Below are 14,167 nucleotides of genomic sequence, written 5' to 3' on the forward strand. Positions count from 1 at the left end.
TCAAACTCAACCCCCGGTTTCCCCCATCTCTTTTTCTCCCATGTAATCAAATTCACTAGAGCAACCATAAATGTTGGAAGACAAGCTTGTGGAGCGATTTGAAAGTCTTGAAATGCATGCCAAATAAACTGACTGCTATATTTAGATAACCTTGAAGGACAGAAGAAAAAGATGAATAGGTCTACCTGTGTCAACATCACTGTCTGTTCTCGTCTGCTTAGGGGTGCCAAAAGTCATTCTAATCAGCTTTAGACAATGCCTATGCGTGCATAAGTAATTATCTCCCTCTCTCTTCTCTCCCTCTCTCTCTATGTCTCTCTGTTTGTCTATCTTTGTTTTGTCTCTCTGTTTGTCTCTTCTGGGTTTGTGTGTCCACAGAGCTTATTTAGCGTCAGTAGCAGTTAGATGCGTCTGTCCCCTCGTCCGTGACGATGACGATGAAAGGCTTGTCGAGTAGCCGAAGACACCATCACACGGTGACTTGTGACCCCTCCTATGACTCCATGACCCTGGGGCGCCAAGCCCGGCCCTACCCGCTGAACCCGGGCAATGCCCACCCGGCGGACCACCCTTACTATGCCCAGCGAAGCTCCTTCCAGTCTGAGTGCGGGCCCTACCCTGACCCTGCTAGCAGCACCTTCCCCCGAAGACACTACAGCTCCCACCATGAATTGAAGGATGAGTGTGCTGTGGTGCCTTACACCGGAGGCCAGGGGGGAAGCTTTAACAACAACCGCATCCCCCCCAACCTTCTGGAGCAGTTTGAACGGCAGGCGCCGGTGCGCCACGACGGCTACCACACACTACAGTACAAGTGCACAGAGGTGGCGCACCAGCGCAGCGACAGTCCTGGGAGGATCCGGCATCTTGTCCACTCGGTCCAGAAGCTCTTCACCAAGTCTCACTCCCTGGAAGGCCCATCCGGGGATAGGATGAACGGGGGCAAGGCCAGCTCTGACAACCCGCCCTCCCACTCCGGCACCCTGAAGCATAGCAGCAAGCGCAACAAGAGCAAAGACCGCAGCAGGTCGGAGCCCAAGATGCGCTCGGCCACCTCAGGCTACTGGAGCTCGGACGACACCCTGGACCGCGAGGTGTGCCTGTACCACCACCACAGCCCCATCCCGGGAGGCATGCCCTCGGGGGTGATGACCATGGGCCGCCACCCAGGCAAGTCTCAGTCGCAGTACTTCATGGAGCAGTACAACACCATCAGCGCCCACTCGCTGAAGACGTCACGAAGCAACAACGACGTCAAGTGTTCTACATGCGCCGGGTTGCCGGGACTGGGCACGGGGATGGACGGGACTGGCCAACTGCTGAAGAAGAGCTTGTGGTCGTCAACACTGACGGTCAGTAGGGCCAGGGAAGTCTACCAGAAAGCATCGGTCAACCTGGACAAAGCCCCGGTCAAGGCCGATACATGCCAACAGGGTGGGCGCCAGATCTGTCAATTCCTCCAGGTATGACAACAACCCTTCTTCACCTCCAAACCTCCATCTTCACACCTCCATCCATGTCCTACCAGAGATTCATATGCCTGTGTGGAGACACCTGTCCCACTGCATGTCCACCGTCCCTTGAGACAGAGAGAGAAGGGTAGAGGAGGGGCAGACGTACTCTCTCTCTATCTCTATCCATGTCCACGCAGACTGATATGTGGAGGCCCCTCAATATCCACTGTCCCTTAAGGCAGAGAGAGTGGAGGAGACAATGAGCAGACTTACTTTCTTTCTCTATCGGCCACTCTTAGGGGACATAAGTGTTGAATGCGAGATGTCCTCATAAGTGTTGAATGTGAGACAAATCAAATCAAAGTTTATTTATTGCATACACTGATTAGCAGATCTTAATAAAGCAGGTGCAGCAAAATGCTTTTGTTCCTAGCTCCAGTAGTACAGTAAATGTCTAACAGTACAATACTAATACACAAATAATCCCAATAATTTTTTTTAATAAAAAGAGATTTGTTTTTTACAATCTTTTACACACTAAAAGTGGTACTAAAAGTGGCACACTCAGTGAAACCATTAACTCATTTACCTAATCTTCAGACCAAGTCTGCAAAACTGCAAGCACATTATCTGCTTTACTCTCAGTTTGCAATTGTAAAACACACTTTTTGCAAAACACTAAACACAGTTCTCTAAATTAGACACATCACTCAAAACTAACAGGTCTTGTGTTTCATTTGGAAAGCACTGCCATTCCAAATGCCACACGCATTTACCAAGTACTTACACCCAGTGCTTACACCCAGTGCACACTGAACATGCAAAAGACACAAGATAGTAGTGTTTTACATTTGTCACATCCGTGTGTAGTTGGGCGTGTATAAGAGCTAATCATTTGATGGTTTGTGTGTAGAGTTTTGATGCAAAAACACCATTTTGAGAAGAGTTAAAATAGTTTTGAATGAAGTGTTTGGTTTTTCAAAAGATGTGTGACGTTTTGCATGTTGTGTGTGTGTTTTGGGGTTTTGTGTGTAGAGTCTAGAGAAAAGGAGCCATAGTTTCAGAAATCGTGTGTAAGCAATTGTCAAAAACGGTAAGGCATATCAAAACGAGCAATGTCAGAGTCCAGGATATACAGTGCATTCGGAAAGTACTCAGACCCCATTACTTTTTCCACATTTTGTTACGTTGCAGCCTTATTCTAAATTGGATTAAAGAAAAAAATCCTTCTCAATCTACACACAATACCCCATAATGACAAAGAGAAAATTATTCAAAATCAAAACAGTAATACTTTATTTACACAAGTATTCATACTCTTTGCTATGAGACTCGAAATTGAGCTCAGGTTCCATTGATCATCCTTGAGATGTTTCTACAACTTGATTGGACTCCACCTGTGGTAAATTCAATTGATTGGACATGATATGGAAAGGCACACACCTGTCAATATAAGGTCCCACAGTTGACAGTGTATGTCAGAGAAAAAACGAAGCCATGAGGTCGAAGGAATTGTCCATAGAGCTCCGAGACAGGATTGTGTTGAGGCACAGATCTGAGGAAGGGTACCAAAACATTTCTGCAGCATTGAAGGTGCCCAAGAACAGTGGCCTCCATCAATCTTAAATGGAAGAAGTTTGGAACCATCAAGACTCTTCCATGGCTAGCCAGCTGGCAAAACTGAGAAATCGTGGGAGAAGGGCCTTGGTCAGGAATGTGACCAAGAACTCAATGGTCACTCTGTCAGAGCTCAGGAGTTCCTCTGTGGAGTTTGGTGAACCTTCCCAAAGGACAACCATCTCTACAGCACTCCTCCAATCAGGCCATTATGGTAGACTGACCAGACAGAAGCCACTGCTCAGTAAAAGGCACATGACAGCCCACTTGGAGTTTGCCAAAAGGCACCTAAAGATTCTCAGACCATGAGAAACAAGATTCTCTTGTATGATGGAACCAAGATTGAACTCTTTGGCCTGAATGCCAAGTGTCACGCCTGGAGGAAACCTGGCACCACCCCTACGGTAAAGCATGGTGGTGACAGCATCATGCAGTGGGGATGTTTTTCAGCGGCAGGGACTGGGAGACTAGTCAGGATCGAGGGAAAGATGAACAGAGCAAAGTACAGAGAGATCCTTGATGAAAACCTGCTCCAGAGAGCTCAGGACCTCAGACTAGGGTGAAGGTTCACCTTCCAACAGGACAGCAACCCTAAGCGCACAGCCAAGACAATGCAGGAGTGGCTTCGGGACAAGTCTCTGAATGTCCTTGAGTGGCCCAGCCAGAGCCCGGACATGAACCCTATCGAACATCTCTGGAGAGACGTGAAAATAGCTGTGCAGCGATGCTCCCCATCCAACCTGACAGAATTTGAGAGGATCTACAGAGAAGAATGGGAGAAACTCCCCAAATACAGGTGTGCCAAGCTTGTAGCGTCCTACCCATGAAGACTCGAGGCTGTAGTCACTGACAAAGGTCCTTCAACAAAATACTGATTAAAGGGTCTGAATACTTATGTAAATGTGATATTTCTGTTTTTTTATATACATTTGCAAACATTTCTAAAATCCTGTGTTTGCTTTGTCATTATGGGGTATTGTGTGTAGATTGATGAGGGAAACAAAGTATTTCATACATTTTAGAATAAGGCAGTAACGTAAATGTGGAAAAAGTCAAGGGCTCTGAATACTTTCCGAATGCACTAAATATTTGGTGTGTATGGACATTATATAAATAGGAAAAAGGTATGTACAGCAGTAGTTGTATAGGATGATCTGTGACAAGAATACAGTATGCACATATAAAGTGAGTAAATCAATTAGATACATTTTTCAGAGATCAAATTACATTTCATCAGAATAATGTTGCAGGAATGATAATCTTATCTGTTCCTAACAACAAAAACTATTTCAGAACAATAAACATTGTTCATTTTATTACATTTGTGTTGAATTGAGACGTCCTCATTTGTGTCAAACGTGAGACGTCATCTTCCTCACCTGTTAACATCATTCATCCTATTCCATATCGTCCCTGGTTGTGGACCCCATTCCATTTGTCTCAGGTCCTTTACATTGTTACATGTCTGTGTGTTTGTAATGTCTTGCGACAGCTGATTTGGTTCTGGCTCCCAAGCAGCGCAGCGGTCTAAGGCACTTCATCGCAGTACCAGAGGCGTCACTACAGACCCTGATTCAATCTTGGGCTGTATCACAACCGGCCGTGATCGGGAATCCCATAAGGCGGCGCACAATTGGCCCAGCGTCGTCCGGGTTAGGGGAGGGTTTGGCCGGGATTGGCCGTCATTGTAAAATAATTATTTATTCTTAACTGACTTGCCTAGTTAAATAAAGGCTAAACCAAAAAATGTAATTAGTGTGTTTGTGCTTGTATATTTCCATGTATAATGATTACTTGTGGAATCATTACTTATGTATACCTACTAGATTAGCATTTAAGCTGATCTTTTACAGTTACTGCATGCAGTATATTTACTTGGAAATCAGCATTAGCCCATGCATACACAGTACCTGTAGCCTCTCTTACACAGTAGCTGCCATATTCACATAATGGTGTGTCTCTATATAGTGCACTATTCTTGACCTGATACCTATGGGAATCAGGTGCCATTTGGAACACGAGCATAGTGTGAAAGAGCTGGAGCGTTAGAAGGGCTGCTGACGTGAGATGAGAGACGGAAAAACAGAACTATTGAAAAGAGGAGAAAAGCCACATATCCCTGAACCTGGTGGCTCCACTGTGCTCTCTCTGTTTGTTTGGGAGAAGATGAAAGAGGAAGTGATTCAACACGGTTACATCCCCTCATCTGACTTGGTGAGCTGCAAACAGAAGCCCGGGGGGAGAGAAAGAAAGAGAGGGACTGAGAGATAGCGGGAGAATGGGGACTGAGAGAGAGAGCAAGTTAGAAAGAATGTAAATGTAAACATATGGTAATGTAAACATACTGTATGTTTCCCATGCCAATAAAGGCCATTAAATTGAAAATGTAATGAAAGGGAGAGAGAGAGACGGACTGAGAGGGAAAGAGAGTGAAAGTGAGTGAGAGACTGGGGGAGAGAGAAAGTAAGAGGGACTAAGAGAGAGATGTTTGCAGCCATGTAGAAACATTCCTCCTGTTCCAACCTGAAAAGAACTGCGTTCCTCTTTCTTCTTCAGAGAACAAAAAATGGGGCACTGTCAAAGAGGAGGACATGACACTTTTAGCCGGCGAAAAAGAAGCCAAAACTTCTTTCAATTTGGAGGAGTGACATGTTGTTTTATTCCCGTGCTGGGATGTAATCTTGTTTTCTGCCCCTTGCCATTCACACACACTTCCTGTTGTTCTCGTTCACACAAACACACACAAGCATGCACGCACCAACCTGGACTCATAGTAACATAGTGAATGTAAATCCGGGGCACTCAATTATTAGGATTTGTTAAGTTTCGTATGGTATATATTAATTTGTGGATGTCCATCATCATTCTTGTATGATACGTTACGAATTACAATTCATATGATATGTTACAAATTGGCAAAATGTATTTTTTTATTTAACTAGGGAAGTCAGTGAAGAACAAATTCTTATTTACAATCACAGCCAACACTGGCCGTCGCTGGGCCAATTGTGCGCTGCCCTATGGGACTACCAATCATGGCCGGATGTGATGCAGCCTGGATTCAAACCAGGGACTGCAGAGATGCCTCCTGCCCTGTGATGCAGTGCCTAAGACCCCTGCGCCACTTGGGAGCCCAAGTGTGATATGTTAAGAATTCCAATTTGTTGTGGCTAATGTTAGGTAGGTGGCTAATGCTAACATTAGCTAGGCTAGGTATAGGGGTTTAGGTTAAGGTTAGGAGTTAGGTTAATGTTAGGGATTAGGGGAAGGGTTAGCTAACATGCTAAGTAATTGCAAAGTAGCTGATTAGTTGAAGTTATCCGTGAAGAGATTTGAATACGCAACCTTTGGGTTGCTAGACATTTGCATTATACGGTGGCCCATCCACCCCTACCAACCACTTTACTTTCATTTTTTGCCTTCAGTAATCTTCTGTCGTATGTAACAATAGGAAGCATTTACATATCATACTAATTTGAGTGTGCCGGATTTACGTTTACTATGTTACATCTAGTCTATGAGACCAGGGCACACTGCGCACACACACACACACACACACACACACACACACACACAAACGCACACACACACACACTGACTCTCAGCCAGCCAAACACCTCCCAATGTGTCTCGGCTTTATTTGTCAGGGTGTTATTTTAGTTTCTGTTTTATTTTCTGTTACAGATGATGAGAGACATTGGTGTAACACTAGCGTCATTCAAGTCCTCAACAGACCCTAGATGTTCTCTGTCTTCGCAGTTTTTGCTTGTGTGCCCCTGACGTCAAGGACAAGTTGTCTCCCTAGCTACCGGCCTGTTGAATGATTCTCCTACCATTGATTATTCAGACTCTTTGTCGCCATCGCAAATGACACCCTATTCCATAGTGACTACTTTTGATGAGCGCATTATAGGCCTTGGTCAAAAGTAGTGCACTATAGAGCAAATATGGTACAATTTGGGATGCATTTTTCTCTCTGTATGTCTCCTCTCTCCCTTTCACCTCCGTGTTAGAGCCCCTAAAAGCCACTCATATTGGAGACCAGCGCAGTGCTGGGGCGGAACAAAACCTCCTTTGTTTTTCTCTCTCTCTTTCTTGTGGCAGCGGAGAGAGGGAGATGGGCTTCTTTGCTTGCCTCTTTTTTTTACACGTTCATTAGTGTGTGAAAGCGCAACACAACCACTGCACAGACAGACAGGGTTGGGAGAATTCAAAAGTTTTAGACCGAACAATTCACTCCTCAGTTTGATATGCGTCACTGGGAGGGAGCAGCACAACGGATGGCCTCTAGTCTCTACACCCTGATGGTATGGTTCTAATACACCATATTCAGGTGAACATTAGCACTTAGTGGTGTGACTTTAGCAGCTTGGTGTATATAGAGCCTTGTTTGGATGGTGACCTGAGGCTGGGCAAGCGGTCAGCCAGGGGTTAGGGAGCGGTCATAGTGTCTAGTCGTGTGTTTCATCGCTCTGACATAAGTTACCGCCCTGTCCTCACGGTCTCCACCCCACAGGTACCCCAGGACGAGTGGAGTAGGGGGTTCTTGCCCGTGGGGAAAGACGAGGAGATCCCATGCCGGCGTATGCGCAGTGGCAGCTACATCAAGGCCATGGCGGAGGAAGACAGCGGCGACTCAGACTGCAGCCCCAAGCCCTCGCCCAAGGTGCAGGCGCGCCGGGCAAGCTATCTGAAGGCCACACAGCCATCACTCACCGAGATGACCACCCTCAAGTGAGTAGATACGTACACTGAAAGACGTTTCTGTAATTTCAACAATAAAACACTGTAGAATGCACAGTAAAATACCTTAAATGTGTTTTACAGAATTAATTATGGTGCATTGTGGGGAAATGTTGTGGACGGGGAAAGAGCCTCTGGCTCATTAACATCTTTTAAGGTTTGCCTTGTAAAATGCTCCGTTTGTCGCACCCATGAGTGAGAATACTGCAACCCCACAGAATACACTAAACTCAATTTTGCGAATTCTATAAACCTTGACCTGAAAATCTATAGTAATTTACTGGCTATTTGATTTCAGTCATCTACTGTAATTCAGAATACAGTGTCATAATACATTTTTGGCACACTAAACGAACATTACTGGGTGTATATTTGGGCATTGGAATCATTAACATATTGTTAGGTGTTACTTATAAGAGGCTACATTTGTTGCACCTGTTAGTGAGAATGCTGTACAACTTTCACTGATATGTGGTAATGGCTCCCTGAGAATTACATTTACAGTGCCTTCGGAGAGTATTCAGACCCCTTGACCTTTTCCACATTTTGTTACGTTACAGCCTTATTCGAAAATTAACAACTAAAAAAATCCTCAGCAATCGACAAACAATACCCTATAATGACAAAGCAAAAACTGTTTTTAGAATTTTTGCAAATGTAAATTAAAAAAAATATATAAATACCTTATTTACATAAGTATTCAGACCCTTTGCTATGAAACTCGAAATTGAGCTGAGGTGCATCCTGTTTCCATTGATCATCCTTGAGACGTTTCTACAACTTGATTGGAGTCCACATGTGGTATATTGAAGTGATTGGACATGATTTTGAAAGACACACTTGTCTACATAAGATCCCACAGTTGACAGTCTATGTCAGTGCAAAAACCAAGCTATGAGGTCAAAGGAATCGTCCATAGATCTCCGAGACAGGATTGTAAAAAGGCACAGAGGTGGGGAAGGGTAACAAAAAATGTCTACAGCATTGAAGGTCATCAAGAACACAGTGGCCTCCTTCATTCTTAAATGGAAGAAGTTTGGAACCACCAAGATTTTTTCTAGAGCTGGCCGCCTGGCCAAACTGAGCAATCGGGGGAAAAGGACCTTGGTCAGGGAGGTGACCAAGAACCCAATGGTCAGTCTGACAGAGCTCTAGAATTCCTCTGTGGCCAGACGGAAGCCACTCCTCAGTAAAAGGCACATGACAGCTCGCTTGTAATTTCCCAAAAGGCACCTAAAAATTCTCAGACCATGAGAAACAAGATTCTCTGGTCTGATGAAACCAAGATTGAACTCTTTGACCTGAATGCCAAGAGTCACTTCTAGAGGACCCTGGCACCATCGCTACGGTGAAGCATGGTGGATGCAGCATCATGCTGTGGGGATGTTTTTCAGGGGCAGGGACTGGGGGTACTGTGGGGTACTGTGTGTAGATTGATGTGCGGATAAACAACAATTTAATCAATTTTAGAATAAGGCTGTAACCTAACAAAATGTGGAAAAAGTCAAAGGGTCTGAATACTTTCCGAAGGCACTCTCACATAGGTGACAGATCAGAGTGGCAGCAAGTCTCAAACCTTTAATGGTTGAGTGGCTAGCCATATCCTTTTTATTTTATTTATTTCACCTTTATTTAACCAGGTAGGCCAGCTGAGAACAAGTTTTCATTTACAACTGCGACCTGGCCAAGATAAAGCAAAGCACTGTGACAAAAACAACAACACATGGGATAAACAAAAATACAGTCAATAACACAATAGAAAAATCTGTATACTATAGTGTGTGCAAATGAAGTAAGGAGGTAAGGCAATAAATAGGCCAATAGTGGCGAAGTAATTACAATTTAGAAATGTACACTGGAGTGATATATGTGCAGATGAGGATGTGCAAGTGGAAATACTGGTGTGCAAAAGAGCAGAAAAACAAAAACAAATACGGTGATGAGGTAGGTAGTTGGTTGGATTGGCTATTTACAGATGGGCTGTGTACAGCTGCAGCGATCGGTAAGCTGCTCTGACAGCTGACGCTTAAAGTTAGTGAGGGAGATATAAGTCTCCAACTTCAGTGATTTTTACAATTTGTTTCAGTCATTGGCAGCAGAGAACTGGAAGGAAAGGCGGCCAAAGGAGGTGTTGGCTTTGGGGATGACCAGTGAATTAAACCTGCTGGAGAGCGTGCCATTGGTGGGTGTTGCTATGGTGACCAGTGAGCAGAGATAAGGTGGAGCTTTACCTACCAAAGACTTTAAATGACCTGGAGCCAGTGGATTTGGCGATGAATATGTAGCGATGACCAGCCAACGAGAGCATACAGGTCGCAGTGGTGGGTAGTATATGGGGCTTTGGTGACAAAACGGATGGCACTGTGATAGACTACATCCAATTTGCTGAGTAGAGTGTTGGAGGCAAGGATCGGTAGGATAGTCAGTTTTATGAGGGTATGTTTGGCAGTATGAGTGAAAGAGGCTTTGTTGCAAAATTAGAAAAGCTGTAGTCACTGTTAGTTTAGAAGCCTTTGTTAAGACCTAAAGCGCAACTGATATAAAACACCACATTTCAGTTGGTATGCTGTAATACATAATTACATATTCATTATTAGCAATTGATGAATATTTCAATACAATTGCATTGCTGTTTTGTGTATTTAATGCAGCACACTGTAAATGATGGTGTATTGTAGTGATGGGGAAACTAAGCTTCCTGAAGCATTGAGGCTTTCCAGACAATTGTATCAAAATAAATGATTTAATTACTCAAGGTTTTGATCAACACATTGCACACTAGTGGCACCTGCTGGAATTTAGAGCAGACACATTATTATAGATGACGTTCCACACGCTGTAGCGCGTGTACAGAGTAGCCTTTTTGTGTTCTATCAAAACCAATATTAAATCAATCAGGTGGTTGTTCGACGAAACAAAACTTCAGACATCTATATCCATTTGATCTGTTTTGTTGTGTAATTATGGTCAGTTTGGAAGCTTTTATTTAGGCCTCTAGAAGTGCAGTCATATAAAACACCAAGTATTCATTGATATGCTGTAATATACAGTTCAAATGCCTAGCAGCCAACCTGCTTGCTCCAATCCCGTGTAATTACAGTAAAATATTGTTAAAATAACTTTCTTATAGTCACTTTTACAATATTGTACTGTGTTTTATTGCTTCGACATTATAGAAATTTACAGGACGCTTTCATCAAGTTACTATGAGTTTCTCAGTAATGCATTGGCACTATCCAGAGATGGTCAGACATATCATAAGATATCTTGCTGTAAGTACAATAATTATTGAAGACCAGTTTGTCCTTAACTACAAAAACATTTTCAGTAATGGTTAGTGAAACTTTTTACTAGCTATGACAGTGATTTGTGTTTTTTTATAAACCTTGGTTTATAAACTGTAAGTTGCCAACTACAAGAGGGCCCACTAGATAACCAATGTAAATATGGAAATGAAAACTTGCAAAGAACACTGGGTAATATGTTACTGGGTAATTACAATAATATGCTGTAATTGTAATTTATACTGTAAATTCGATTACAGTAAAATATTTGCTACTATAGAATTAATTAAAGTAACTTACTGGCCAAATACTGCCAGTAAATTACTGTAAATTTGACAGCAAACATTTTATAGTGTACTATTGGAAATAACGTTGTGTGTGTACGCGTGTGGACGTGCACATTTGTTTGCGTGTGAACATGCGTATGCGTGTTTACAGTCCATGCAAATGCATTCATGGCTGTGTATCTGTAAGTTAACATTATTTCCAATGACACAGCATATTTTTGTTGTGTGTGTGTGTGTGTGTGTGTGTGTGTGTGTGTGTGTGTGTGTGTGTGGGTGTGTGTGTGGTAGGGGAGATGATGGGTGGATACTTTGGGGTTGGAGCAGGTGATTCAAAGCGGTTGCCTCATACAGCATAGTGTCTACGTCCTAAGTGGCACATTCCCTAGTGCAGTACTTTTGACCTGAGCCCTATAGGCACTAAATATGGAATAGGGTGACATTTGGGACACAACCAGTAAATGGAATATGTTTGTTAGTATCCATGACCTGAGCTGACCTGAGCTCTGAATCCATGGTTCAGTATGCATATTAACGTGTATGGATGGATTCTCCTTCTTCGTGGAAAGCAACATGATTGAAATGACAGATTTACAGATTCAGATCCTCCTATGTCTGATAGTCTGCCAGGCAGGGACCGACTGGGACCAGAAATCAGCCTTTTTTCCCATCAAGACCCCCACACTGGCCCATTTTTTTCTGTGAAGCCCCCCATTATTTGCCAAATAATGATAATTATGTGCAACCCCCCCCTTATTTAGACAGGCCCACTGGGCTAAAGATGGACGAACCCATGGCCAGTTTGTTTCTGCTGTCAGGTGATGTGTATTACAAGTAAATGAATTAACCTTCCCTACAAGAGATGTGTTAACTTCCGAGGTTTAAAAGTTGACTTTCATAATTTTCACAAAGTTGTCCTGTGTTGAGTCTGTTGAGACTTTCATTCCTGGCGCAACAGCAAATTGCTTCAGTGGTGAAAAAAGTACCCAACTATCATAATTGAGTAAAATGAAAGATACCTTAATAGAAAATGACAAAATAAAAGTTAAAGTCACGCAGTCTACTTGAGTATTAGTATTTGATTTAAAATATACTTAGTATAAAAAGTAAATGTAATTACTAAAATATACTTAAGTATCAAAATAAAAGTAAAAGTATAAATCTTTTCAAATTCCTTATAATAAACCTCTACGGGATCAGTGTTCTTAAACCGGGACAGTTGTTGCTCAATATGCGATAATGTCACTAGAATGACATTGTAAACAACAGCCAATTCCAGGAAATAGACATGTCTTATATGGGCAGAAAGCTTAAATTCTTGTTAATCGAACTGCAACTTCAATTTACAGTAGCTATTAAAGCAAAGTAAAGTAATTCTTCACTGGATCAGTCTGAAATGTTGCACACACAACATCTAAATTACACCTAGAATCATATCTCAATGTATGGCCTTTCTCTGCATTTCAAAGATGATGATAAAAATAGAAAACGCATGTTTTTTTTGTTTGTATTATCTTTTACCAGATCTAATGTGTTATATTCTCCTACGTTCATTTCACATTTCCACAAACTTCAAAGTGTTTCCTTTCAAATGGTATCAAGAATATGCATATCCTTGCTTCAGGTACTGAGCTACAGGCAGTTAGATTTGGGTATATCATTTTAGGCGAAAATTGATAGCAGATGGCACCATTTTCTTGTTATTTAAATTTACGGAAAGCCAGGGGCACACTCCAACACTCAGACATAATTTACAAACGAGGTATGTGAGTTTAGTGATTCCGGCAGATTAGAGGTAGTACGGATGACCAGGGATGTTCGGTTGTTAAGTGCGTGAATTTTACTATTTTCCTGTCCTGTTAAGCATTGAAAATGTAACAAGTACTTTTAGGTGTCACAGAAAAATGTATGGAGTAAAAAGTACATTATTTTCTTAACGAATGTAGTGAAGTAAAATAAGTCAAAAATATAAATATTAAAGTAAATTACAGATACCCAAAAACACTACTTAAGTAGTACGTTGAAGTATTTTTACTTAAGTACTTTACACCACTGTTTCTCTGTACGTGTTCATGAAAAATTAAACAGTATGGAGAAACATCTGAAAGGAATCATGTAGCTGCTGCATTTACAAGATAAATACAGAAATGTTGCTCACACAGATACAGGACCACCCATCCTATTAAGTAGACAAGAAATTGTCAATGAAAGCATTTTACTGCATATCACAATGATGTAATCTTGATTATGTACTTCTTTTTCATGCATTTCATGTCTCGTATCTTTCCCAACACCGCCTACATCTGTTGAGGGCTGTCAGAGTGTGCGCAACTGGTCGAAGGAGGTCAGGTGCAGGAGAGCAGAGATGAGTGAACAGGCACACTTTATTCAGGCAGAGGAAAACAGCCGGACGCAACTGCGTCACAACACTCCGGCCCAAGGAAAAAAGCGATAGTGCCCAAATTACACAAATAGGTACAAATAACAAAACCACGTGTTACAACAATACCCGGCGCAAAACCAGCCTGAAGCGTCACACACGTAACGAATGAACAATACCACACACAGACATGGAGGGAACAGAGGATAATATACACGTAGAGTAATGAGGGGATGTAAACCAGGTGTGCGGGAAAACAAGACAAAACAAATGGAAAATGAAAAGTGGAGCGGCGATGGCTAGAAGACCGGTGACGTCGACCGCCGAAAGCCGCCCGAACAAGGAGATGGACCGACTTCGGTGGGAGTCGTGACAAGGGCACATATTCTGACATCATAAGGTCCC

General features: G+C 42.7%; 1 protein-coding gene across 3 annotated transcripts in view; it reads left to right on the forward strand.

Annotated features, from left to right (window-relative positions):
• The window catches only part of LOC106578647 (disks large-associated protein 1), a 287,047-nt gene that overhangs the window by 146,572 nt on the left and 126,308 nt on the right, over nt 1–14,167 (forward strand). For all 3 annotated transcript variants that reach the window (XM_014157684.2, XM_045702177.1, XM_045702178.1), the window contains exons 3-4: nt 379–1,463; nt 7,588–7,805. In XM_014157684.2, coding sequence (XP_014013159.2) covers nt 432–1,463; nt 7,588–7,805 — 1,250 coding nt within the window. In that variant the 5' untranslated portion in view covers nt 379–431. The remainder of the gene's footprint in view (nt 1–378; nt 1,464–7,587; nt 7,806–14,167) is intronic.

This window comes from Salmo salar, chromosome ssa19 (assembly GCF_905237065.1).
Source record: "Salmo salar chromosome ssa19, Ssal_v3.1, whole genome shotgun sequence".
NCBI classification, from domain to species: Eukaryota; Metazoa; Chordata; class Actinopteri; order Salmoniformes; family Salmonidae; genus Salmo; species Salmo salar.